At 39.1% G+C, this 12,827-nt stretch overlaps 1 protein-coding gene across 1 annotated transcript in view; it reads left to right on the forward strand.

Annotated features, from left to right (window-relative positions):
- LOC139922516 (cadherin-18-like) overlaps positions 1-12,827 on the forward strand; it is a 119,581-nt gene that overhangs the window by 74,646 nt on the left and 32,108 nt on the right. Inside the window, exons 6-7 of the mRNA XM_071913048.1 lie at positions 1,294-1,547; positions 3,832-3,968. Of these exons, the coding sequence (XP_071769149.1) occupies positions 1,294-1,547; positions 3,832-3,968 (391 nt within the window). The remainder of the gene's footprint in view (positions 1-1,293; positions 1,548-3,831; positions 3,969-12,827) is intronic.

Below are 12,827 nucleotides of genomic sequence, written 5' to 3' on the forward strand. Positions count from 1 at the left end.
CACTAACACTTTGCAACACCAGCTCCCCCAAATTATTGTAGTACTTATAAAATCCTTTGAAAGATGGTAAAGACTTTGCACACAGATCAGTTTGTCCATTCAGAATTGCTGCTATCACTGCTGCAAGATGCAGCATCATTGTCAGCAAGTCAGACACGCAATGGAGAGGGTTTTCCATCCTAGAATCTCAGATCAGATCAGAGAATGCTCCAATTATAAAGGGGCTTTAGGGTGCAAGGGTGCCAGCCTTGGTGGATTAGCCTTACAACTGAGGCAATTTGCGCTTATAATTGGTGATGGAGGGGCTATTTGCTTGGGCAGTGCTCTTTTAGAGGGCTTGTTTGCGCCACAAATTGATTTGCATAAATTTCTTAGTGAATAAAACTGTGCTCTTATAGCTCAAGCAGCTAAGGGGCAAAAATGTGCAGTTTGCCTCGCATTGCAATCTTAGTGAATCTAGACCTCTGGAATTTTGTTTGACTATCCATGCCAATGTTGAAAGAATTATCGGTGTAGACGCTCTTTTCTCCCTTAGCTTGTATATGATCCGGACTGTGATCATGCTGGGACAGAAACTCATTAAAGACTGGAAAGCCTGCTCTACAACAATCAGATAGGCTACTTTGCAGGGTTGAGGAATATCACATGGATAGGTCAGGTGGTATAATCGAGTTTCCAGCTCATAGAAATACAGGAAACCACGTCATGAGCTTGTTAACTCGGTATATCATACTGAAGAATAGTAATACTTGACCAGCAATGCAGTAAATGTGTAACTATTCTAAAGCTTCACCACCACTCCTTTATTTGTGGGTCTGCATGTGTGTGGTTTGATTTGTGTCAAGCCTGCATTCTCTTTACTGTCTTTACTGAGGGAAACAATATAAAAAAAAGAAAGAAAAAATACCCCTTTCCCTCTTTCTCATAGAATTCATATTATGTCCCATATAACATTTATTATTTGCTGTACAATATGTGTGTACTGATTACAGCATGATTATAGTCTCATCTTTTTCCTTGGATTTTCTGTTAATGCTTATGCTAACTACCCAGTTATTCTTCTATTTATTCCAAACAAACTGGAAACGTAAAATGCATAATTTCCTGTGCGCCAGTGGATTTTTCCCAGGAAACACCTACCCGACACCGGGTGTTTAGAACAGCAAACATATAGGTTGAGTCACTATTATGTCATATCAGTCGATGATAAAGAGTAGAAAAATGCACCTTAAATGGTCAATATTTATAAAGTGTCCTGAATTGGATTTGCTGTGCCTCCTCTCTCCTCACCAGCCTCTGAACTATGAGAAGAGGAAAGCCCACATACTCCACATTGAGGGCGCCAATATCCACCCGGACTCCCGCTTCTCCCACCTGGGGCCATTCAAGGATGCCACGTCGCTGCGTGTCATTGTGGGCGATGTGGACGAGCCGCCCGTCTTCTCCATGGACTACTACATCATGGACTTCTATGAAAACTCACCCGCTGGGACCCAGGTTGGCACTGTGACCGCTGTGGACCCGGATAGCACCAACAGCGCCGTCAGGTAAAAAAAAAGTGGTGTGAGTGGTGGTGGAGTGGGTGGTGTGGTGTGTGTGTATGATGTGTTTTTTACTACCTTTTGGGGGTTCAAGCATCCCTATAAGAATAGAGGCTTTGCAGTTGTGTCAGAAACCTCCAGTCAACCATGTCTGGTGCCACCATGGAGGTCCATTGAAAAAATATGTCAATTTATTTATGTTATAAGTAAAAGAGAATAGTCTGATGAGGTAGATTTGTTTCCAAATGTAGGTTACTGTGACACAGTAAACTGTCTTGTCTTTAGCCCTAGTCTCTACTCCAAAACACTCTGAGTTGCAGCTTGAGAAGAGTCAGCTCAGTTAACCTGAACAGTTGATTTTTGTTACTTAACTAGCTAGTCAGCAGACTAATTTAGCAACCAATGTTAACATGTGACTACTAACCACTACTAACACTAGCTTCTACTAGATACGTTAGCTATCTAGTTCCTCCTATGTTCATATTATCTCGCTAATCCTCATCCGGCTAACTCTTGGTGGCAGATTGATTTGTCAAATTTGGATGCAGTTATGTTGGATTACTGCACACTCCCGGTTTGAAACATGAACGGGAACATGATTAGAGAGTCAAAACCATGAGCAGCAATCATATGATTGGTGGCACAACAACCCCCCTATCAATATTTTGTTATTTTAGGGTTATGGTTTAAAGTTTATCACTGGTCCCATCAGCTTGTTTATTTTTGAAAGTGGAACACCAGACATTTTCAATTTTTTTACATTCAGAAGGTAGTAGAACATAATAGAAAGGACACTGCCTCCTGCTCATGCACGCATTCATCGAGAACACACAGCAGAACCACTAGGTGGCCACGTCATCACCATATAAAGCAATAGCCTCTAAAGGGAGAATGAATGGACTATATTGAATTGCAATGAAATTTGCAATCTACAAACACATTGGAACTCATTCATAAAACTCTGCGGTAACAGAATAGCGGCGCGCAAAATCTGCGACCCGGTAATTTTACCTGATCCATAAATTTACCACAGCTGTGAATACTGTGACGGAGCCACATTACCGCTGTGTTATTCTCAGCTGTAGCCCAGCTGACAGCCAATCAAAACCAACATGTTAATTAAGCTTTACATATGTAACACCTGTCCACGCCTGTGTGTCATTGGGCAGCATAGACATGTCACCCTCCTCCTCATGCACTCCTACTGCTGCATTGGCGGCCATGATAAACCAAATGTTTATAATGTCACTTACTGAAATTATAAATTGACCATAGGTGTTGATCGTGACCTGATGAAGACCTATTGAAACGTTGTAAGATAAATAAATATATGGGAGCATTGGCAGCAACGTGCGGCATTCTCTTTCTTTAATCCTTTAGCTGTAGTACACTCCAGCAGCTGCTAAAAAGTTTATGGGATGAGCATATGGTCATCTTTTCTTTTTTATCATGAATCAAATCAGACCAATCAATCTGAATCAAATCAGATGGAAACTGGCTTTTATAACTGCAATCAAACGGTAATTAATAATTTCAAAGCCAATGTGTGAGTCATATTTATTAAACATTTTCACGTTTCCAATGATACTGGGACACGATGTAACTTTATATATTAATTTTTTAAATAATGAATATTTGTTAGTTAACATTAATTTCTACAATTTACCGACTAGAGCAGGTGGTATTTTTTGCGGTGGTGTGATTTTATGATTCGCTTTCACAATATGTAAATGATCAAAAGGGGTGGAAGTACGGGGAAAACGGTAACGCTAATAACGTCCCGTCAGTGCGTTACCAATTAATGCAGTGATTCTCAACCTTTTTCATATCAAGGACCCCTAATTTAGTACACATTAAGGCCACAGACCCCCATTTGATGAGATGTTGCCTCTCTGACCCAAATCTGAGAATATTTTTATTGTTAGATATGATTTTGTCCAGAATTCCATGACTATCTGTATCATAGGTAGAGAGATAACAGTGAAACTATGACCAAAATTGTCTACATTTCTTCTACATTCTGTAATTGTGTTATTGTAAATTAAATAATGCTGAAGTTTAACAATTCATCAATTTGCTGGGGACCCTATGGAACCCCCTCAAGGACCCCTGGTGGTCCTCGGACCCCACGTTGAGAACCACTGAATTAATGCACTAACATAAGCAGGCGGCAGTGTCTCTTCTATTGTGTTCGATTACCTTCTGAATGACATTAAAAAATAAATAAAATGGTCGGTGTTCCCCTTTAAGGTTTATTTGTTAGATCACATTGTGTTGCATCATACCACAGGTACTTCATAGAGAATGAAGATGAGAGACCTTTGTATTTCACCATTGGGGTGAACAGTGGCGTCATCAGGACTACTCAGGTTCTGGACAGGGAGGAGATGGCGTGGCATAATATCACTGTGATGGCTGCAGAGGTTGGTAAGTTCACAGCAACAGGGCCAGATCAAACTATCTATTGTCTATCTTCCTGTACCATCTATCTATCCCTCCCGCTACCCATCCACCAATATATGTATCCATCGTTCATTGCATGTCTCCTTAAACTCAACAATGGATGAAGAAAGCCCATTTCAGCCTTTAGGCATTTTATAGCCAATAATATTTCTCTCAAATTATTGCAATGTCCTGTGTAAACTGGACATATTGGAGAGAATGTTCAGGAAGATAGTCAAATATTCCAGCGTTTTCAGCATGGATTAGTAAATGGAACAAAATTTGGACAACATAGAGGGTTAGAAGGAGAAAAAAAAACATGATGGAAAAACTACTCTCTTGCTCATGACTGATGGGAAAACTGCCTTTTGATCATAACCTTAAAGGACAAAATTGAGATTTAGCTTGCTGTTCTGCATAAGTGTTGTATGAGTTTGAAGTTTAGTGATTTCTCAGTATCAAGTAAAATGCACTTTTAAGATGGTTGGCAGAAAATTATATATATGTGAATTTTACCATGCCTACAGTAAACATCTAGAATAACAAAAATCCATAGAATTTCATTTCAGTCATCTCAGCCAATGCAAATCAGTGATAGGAAAGACTGCATTTTTATTTGTCTTAGAACCTGTGCTGGGCCTCATATGGGTTTGACGCAAATTTAGCTCTACTTGTGACTTTCAAATGTACATGTCTCTATGCCAATACAGTATTACCTCTCACTTTACCACAAAAAAAGATATTTATGGATATTGTTACCATCTGCCGAAGTGTCATAATTCATGATATGGCCGAATTTGATCGGACATGAAATAATTCATAACATAATTCATCTAGATATGCCCCCTGGAATTTATAGGGTGAACTCAAGAGGAACCCCCATGTAACCCCCATGTAAATTCACCACCTTTTAGATGCATGTCAGGCCTTTTTAAAATTGCTTTAGGTTCTTTAAAACCATTTTAATATATTGTCTGTACTCTTGTCTGACTGCTCATGGTGTTTTTTCAAAAAGTGTTCCCAAAATGGCCTTGAACCGAAGCTAGCTCAACTCAAGCTTTGTTCCATTCCTCATCTAGTAGCTAGCATCTACTGGCTAGCTAACTTTAAGCTAGTTAGTTAAGCTAGTTAGCTTGCTAGCTATTAGCTGTTAGCTATTCCTATCGCTGACTTGAATTCCCCCACATAATTTAAATGGATAAAACAGTCTTTCCCATTCAAATCAACACTCCTGGATGGTCGGCCATTTTTATGTGTACCGTTCGATAATATAAAACCTCCTTGACCGTTGGGCTAGCTTAAACCGACTTACGGCAAGTCACAGAGGTGAGAGGTTTTACAGCAAGGACCAAGCAGTGGAAAACTGCCATCTTGAGCTATCTCTTTCTCTTTGCTGTCAGTGGGGAGCTACTCAAGGATTTTTGGAGCGATTGGGTTAATCGCTCTATATTACTGTTGGTAAGTCATCACATTTTATTCATTTAACGTTCATCTTGTAACATTACAAAGCTAACCCACCCGCTGTGTGGCAGCCAGTGTGACACACTTTACGGCCTTAATGGCCAAACTTCCGTTGTCACCATAGGAACTATCCATAGACACCATTTTATGGTGTACTAGCAAAATACCATAGAAAACAGTGGAAAGACTGTTCTATCCATTCTGTGAATTACACTTACGCTGCAATAAATAATTGCACAAAGATGCATGAAGCTAAGCAAAATTAGATAAAAGTCAATCTCAACCACGTACGTTGCTAGCTTTGCATCAAACCCTTTATGAACAGGTTAGGAAATTTTAAGGAAGCTGTCTACCTTTGAAAAATGTCAAACTTTAAAGTTAATTTCGGTGGAATTCCCCTTTGTCATCTGACCAGAGACTTGTGTATCATCACAGATTGATTGTGTCTGTGGTGAATGCTTCTGAGGGAGAGTGAATCAATTCTTTCTTCTTGATCCTCCCCTCTTTTCTCTCCTTGCCGATGCTTATCTTGCCAATTACCCTTTCCCATACCCTTTACTGCACAATAGTGTGTGGGTAATGGACTGAGCTGGGGCATCCATAAATGCCAGGCGGCTCGCTCACCCTGATGTTAAGTCCCTGAGGATTAATCTCAGTACCAAACCTCTTCTTTATGGGGATATAGGTTAATTATCAGGAAATCAAAGGGGAATACCACTCATTTTAAGGATTTGCATATCCTGTGTCCAATAGTAACCTGGCATCTTCATTTTTTCCCCTTTTTTCCTTGACTGACAGCTCACATTTTCTCCAGTGTGAGAGAAATGTTTTGCAACCCTAGGACCAAGTCGAACCAATTTATAATGCATTGTTAAATGCCAAAAATGTCTGGGAAAATCAACAATTTTTTCCTCATTTCCTGAAAGGTTGACTTTAAGAAGTTTCTGTTCTCCCTGTTTATTCCCTGCGACGTTGAGAGTCACAGGGAGTATAATGTAAATCTATGTACATCTACTGTATGTACATGCACATTTCTTGAGATATATGCTGGTATTGAATGGCAAATAACATAAAAATGAAGAGTTTCATTCCAAAATGAGATATCCACCATCTGAAAAATGTGACACCTACACTGACAAAGTGATTGCTCACATGAAAGTAAAACTCATTATTGTGTTTTTGAAGTATTATCTGTCTTGAGTCTGTTCATTACAAAATTTAGATAATGTAACCCTCTGTTTTTTAATATCAAGCAATGAACATCAGGTAAGAATGTTTCCCAAAATGTATACTTTTGTGGAATAAAACCCTTTAAATATATTTCATACAGTAATTTAAATCAAACCAATCTACAGATCTACCTCTCTGCTTTTCTCATCGTTACAGTGAGCATAGAGTTGCATATCTATGCTCTGTGGTGATATATAGCAGAGAGGTCAGGCTGTAGGTGCAAAGGTCATCTTCACTGAGTGGATAAGAAAGCCATACACACCTCAGCACCCCAGTGAATTCAGCAGAGAGAAAAGAGAGCTGGTATTTTTTTTTTAGAAGACGTATCTGACCCTAACCCCCTACCTATCATCTCAGGTCTGATCAGAAAGTGTCTGGGCTTCCACTGTGTAGCTGCTGCCCAGATACACCCCATAATCCACCTGTAATAGGGTGTTAGGAGAGGAGTCCAGCAAAGCAAAGCAGGGAGGTAGAGAGAGGATTTAGGGAAAGTGAGAGATGACAGGAAGGGAAGAGATGAGAGAGAGATGAGGACAAAGTATGAAACAAGGCAATAGTGTGTTGTCACAATGCTGGAATTATTTCGACTTCAACACCAGTACTAATTTTACTATCTAATAATTTGATACCACTACTATACCAACAAGTAAAACCATCAAGCAGTGTGTTACCACACTTGATTTTGACAGCGTTATAGCAACTTTTCCACAGGGGTTTTGATGTCAGTTCTGCGTCTGTCTATCGGCTCTGTAAGCCAAATAGTTCCATATTTCACTCCTGGCACCAGTTTGCCAACCAGTTTAGGTGGACAGGGATCCGGTTTAAGACCTAGTGGACTTTGAGGTTGTTGAATGTTTTCAGCTGTTTGACTGTTGCGGTCCACTGCCAAGAGCCAGACTGATCTTCTTCTGCTTTAAACCAATGATTCTCAACCTTTTTCATATCAAGGACCCCTAATTTAGTACACATTAGGGCCACGGACCCCCAGTACTTGATATATTAGATATGATTTTGTCCAGAATTCCATGACTATCTGTATTGTAGGTAGAGAGATAACAGTGAAACTATGATCAAAATAGTCATTCTTCTACATTCTCTAATTGTGTTAACTTCTTGTAAATGAAATAATGGCGAAGTTTAACACTTCATCAATTTGCTGGGGACCCCCTGGAACCCCCTCAAGGACCCCTGTGGTCCCCGGACCCCATGTTGAGAACCACTGCTTTAAACTATTCCAATCAGCAAGTATATGCCCTCCTGAGGTGAAATGGAATTTCTCTTTGCAGAACTCGTTTGGTGAAAGTATATAATGTTTGATTATTGTGACAACACTATTAGACAACAGTAAACATGTCTTCCCCCATGAATTATGCAATCCCCATTTTGGCTAATCAGCAACAAATATGTCATTTTGTTTTGACCTGTAAATGTAGCACCCCCCTTGGGCCAATCACTATCACATACGTTTCATCAAAGTCTAATGAGTGGTGTCTGAGATGTCACGTGACAGACAAATTAACCTACAAATGGAAGGAGACAGATTAATATCCCCCCTCCCCACCAATGAAATCAATGAGACAATGAGTGGAGAGATCAAATGAAACAATGAGAGGAGTACAAAAATAGGAGAGATGAGGTTTTACTTTGTTTTTTAATTTAGTTTTTATTTATTTATTGTTTTTGTTTGTTTGTTTGTTTACTTAGTTTTTTTATTCTTTGTTTTAATTTAATGTAATCGCGTCTTGTATTTTCGGCCTTTTGTATGGACCCTGGAAGAACCGCTGCTGCTTTAGCAACAACTAATGGGGATCCAAATAAACAAATCAACAAATAAAACTGGGTGAAAAGACAGACATGAGACAGAGAGAGGGGCTAGGGAGAAGCGAGATGGAGTGAGTAATGAGGAGACAGAAATGTAGATGGGGAGGTGTGAGAGAGAAAAACAGCGTCCTGGATAAATGAGCACACGCAAGCCTTAAGGAGAGAATGGAGGAAGGTTGAATGCCAAATTACAAATCAATCTAGTAGACATTCTAAAAGATCATCTGTCAAGGTATCAGGGAGCTGTCAAGGATGCAAGGGCAGCAGACTTTTTGGAGCTAATCTCCAAAACCTGCGACAACTCCAGGATTCTTTTCAATTTAATAGATTCTGTCCTGTCCCCCTCCTCAACACTCAATGTTGAGGCTGAGTTTCTGCAGTATTTCTCTTATAAGATGGAGAATATTAGGTGCCAGTGTTACCGGCCTCAGGCCTAGGGGTACCTGGGCCAGTAGCTATTTTGCTACACAGTCCTGGATGGCTGCGGAGCAGTAAGGAACAGACACGAGTTTATCAGTGTGTGACCAACTCAAGCGCCATATTTATTCTGCTTTATCACAACCACAGTCCATTTCAAGGATATTCTTCAAATTCAATATCATTTTCATTAACCAAAACATATTTCTGTATCAAAAATATACATACATGCCCTTTAACTGATACTATCTTCTGTATCTTCAGTTACTGCTTACAATTACAAACACATTTCAGTCACATAATGTACATCTCACTTAACACTCAAACTGGTCTTCACTCCTAAACAGTATGGTTTACTGTTCTTCTGACTGAAAATAAGTTGTTTCAACTACCAGCATTTTGGCACTAATAATACTTTTATATAAATGAAATACTATTGCATAGCTGCAATGTCAAATGCATGAAAATGATGAAACAAAACAATTTAAATAACAATAAAAAGATATCTACATATATTTCTCCTCTCCCTAGAACCACTTCAGTCAATTTACATGAACCAACATCACCTGGTGACCGCCATTATAAAAATTACAGCGCCACAAAACTACCACAAATTCACCGTAATTTCACTTATAACTCGTGGACTCTAAACTAAATACTTTTCCCTCACTCGAGGAACTGATACTCTCCTGTACCTTGTTATCTTTAGAATATGGGTAAAACAAACATGTATTCTTTTCACACTGTTGCATCTTAATCATTTCGAGCTAGGCAGTGAAAACAATAGATGCTAGCTTGAAAAATACACTCGACACAACAACGTCCAAACTCGGTCTTTGAACACTTATATCACCCACAAATCTAGCCGAATGCTTATCTAACATCTAGGTAGTATGTCGACCCACTCTAAGTTGTTTTACACAACATTTTACATACCTGCGGAGCAGTAAGGAACAGACACGAGTTTATCAGTGTGTGACCAACTCAAGCGCCATATTTATTCTGCCCGACATGACCAACACGGGCTTGAGCTGGGTGTTTCCTACTGGAGCTGGTATTACAGCGACACCTACTGTCACAAGAAGGAACAACAACATTTAAACCAAATGTATTATAGAGAGACTAATTTATAAAGTAGCTAGCTATTTACATGGTTTGTTAAAAATATAAGGGGGGTGTCAGTTTTTATTTTACTTCTAATAGAGGCTATTTTCCACCCTCTACACCAGCTTCTCCCTCCTGGAGGTATTGTATTCGCCTCCATAGGCCCTGCATCTTTCAGCAGTTTTGAGCAAATTTCCCTTGAGGACCTTGTAGATATAATTTCTTACATGAAATTCCCATCTTGGACATTATCCCTACCAAAGGAGTAGGAGGTCTGAAGGAGGTCCTTGGTACCATTGGCCCAAACATTTTAGCCATCATAAATAGCTTACTAACTACTGGTACGGTCCCCTCTTATTTTAAGCATGCCATTGTCTAACCTCTCCTGACAAGAACAAACCTGGATCACCTTGCTCTCAACAATTACAGACCTATCTCCAAATTGTCATTTTTAGCCAAGGTTCTAGAAAAAGTTGTATCCTCTCAAATAATAGAATTCATGAATAGAAACAGATTTTTTTTTTAAATCAGCCAGGCCTTAACCCCCCACAGCACAGAGACTTTTCTCCTGAGGTTTACCAACGACCTTCTCCTTGCTGCTGATAAAGGTGACTGTTCAATCTTGATTTTCCTAGCTCTTAGCGCAGCCTTTAACACAGTCGACCATGATTTATTGCTTAATCATCTGAAAAGTCAGAAAACTGTGGGGGCTCACAGACACAGCTCTGAATTGGTCTTATTTTCGAAATAGAACCTTCTCTGTTGTGCTAGGAAACTCTTCTTCTACAGCTCATCTGAAATATGGTGTTCCACAAGGGTCAATCTTAGGCCCTCTATTATTCTCCATTTATACGCTTCCTATATAGTGGAGAGCGGAGTAAGATGAGCCAGTTTTTACTCAAAATATTATCTTGGCAAGGAAAAATGAGAAAATAAAACAAATGCTTCCACCCATAATTCAGGATGTTGACTTTCAAATGAACTGGTAAGAATGCAGCTAAACGAAAGAAGAATGACAAATACAACTTGGCTCAATTTACCCCAGGGTCGGGGTAAGTTGACCCTAGCAAGTAGGCAAGTTGAGCTGCTTGGGGGCAAACTGAGCCACTGAATTATTCATGTTGGAGTCTGGATAGAATACAAATAAACTATTTCTATGTCAAATGAGATTGAAGACAATGTTGTCACTTTAATAGTTTTTCTCATAACATTAATATTGAACTAGAACAGTAGAATAACATTCTTGCATGTCATTTTGCAAACTAGACTTATGAACATGAAAACAATATAATAATATAATATAATAGGGACTGTGATGGAATGTTTACAACCTCGCCTGTCTACTTAATTCTTGCACAGCTGGCTGTGAAGCCACACCTACTCAATATTCCATCTGTCTAGGCTGCAGGGAAATACAAATTCCCACTCTGCTCTTTTATACCTGATTCAATTAAGGGCCACATATTCTCATGACACCTTAATTGAATCAGGTGTGCAAGAGTAGAGTTGGAGCTAAAAGGGATCCTTGAGGACTGGTTCAGAAACACTGCTCTATATTGTTCAAACAGAAAATACTGTATACAAAACAAATAAATAAATCACACAGTTATTCATTAAATTACTATTGTTAATATCAGAAATCAACATGGGGCATAGCTATTCATTAAAATATTATTGTTAATAAAAACAATAAAACTTAACAAACTTACCCCATAGCCACCTTTTAAAATAAATAAATAAATAAAATAAATAAATAAATTGGTCTACACACTAGTTCACTGCTAACCTTTTGCTATTTAATTCATATGGCTTTAGTCCTTGGTAATAAACCAACATTTATTGTATATATGTTTGAATGCAGCTAAATTGGTATTGAGACAGTACCCATTAAACAATGAATGTAAAAAAAATACTTTTTATTGCAAAAAACAGTTTTATGAGAATAAATGTACTTACTACTTGTTCTATGTGGCAGGTTCCCTCGCAGCCATGTTGAAATGGAAGTCTTTTCCTAAATGCCTGGTCACGTGACGCATATTGTTTATTATTGGGGGTGGCTCAATTTACCCACCGGCTCATCTTACACCGCTCTCCCCTACAGATATACCTACCCATAAACCTTTCCTTCTGGTGGATATTGACCTTAAGAGTATGAATTCAAGAAATAAGAGACAGTTAAAGAGGATTAGGTTGAGAAAGAGAGGCATCAACCAGTCAATGTGGGTTTGGAGTGACCGGGTTACCTTTAAAGAGGGAATTATACTTTAGCTACCTGGGTTTTAGCTTGCAGCATCACCATCCCTCAGAGACAAACACACACATACACAAATGTATACATAGAAATCAGAAAGAAATCAGAAGAGGTGCGCATGCACGTGCACAAATGTACACACTAATACAAATGCATGCACACATGCAAATACACACATGCACACACACACACACACATATAGATGGATGTTGTGGTTCAAAAGGGATATGCCCTTAATTGGTGAGCAGTGCTGATAAGTGCCTTCATCCCTGCAATCAGCCATGTGTCCTTTTATCCCTGCAGGAAAGAGTGAAATCTGGAAGCAGAAATATACTAACCGCAAATAACTTACAGTTAAACTGGGATCAAACAGATTTGCCTTTAAATAATGAAACAGTATGTATTAGTGGCATTTCAGTCTGCTTTCAGAGAAGCCTGGTTGGTTTTCTCATTGTATCGTAGCTGACACGATGCTTGTCGGAAGCTATGCAATGAAGTTATCAATTTGTTTCTTATGCACTGTGGTCGGGGAACTTGCAAACTAACAGGACCTTTCCAAT

This window comes from Centroberyx gerrardi, chromosome 13, assembly GCF_048128805.1.
Source record: "Centroberyx gerrardi isolate f3 chromosome 13, fCenGer3.hap1.cur.20231027, whole genome shotgun sequence".
Classification (NCBI taxonomy): Eukaryota; Metazoa; Chordata; class Actinopteri; order Beryciformes; family Berycidae; genus Centroberyx; species Centroberyx gerrardi.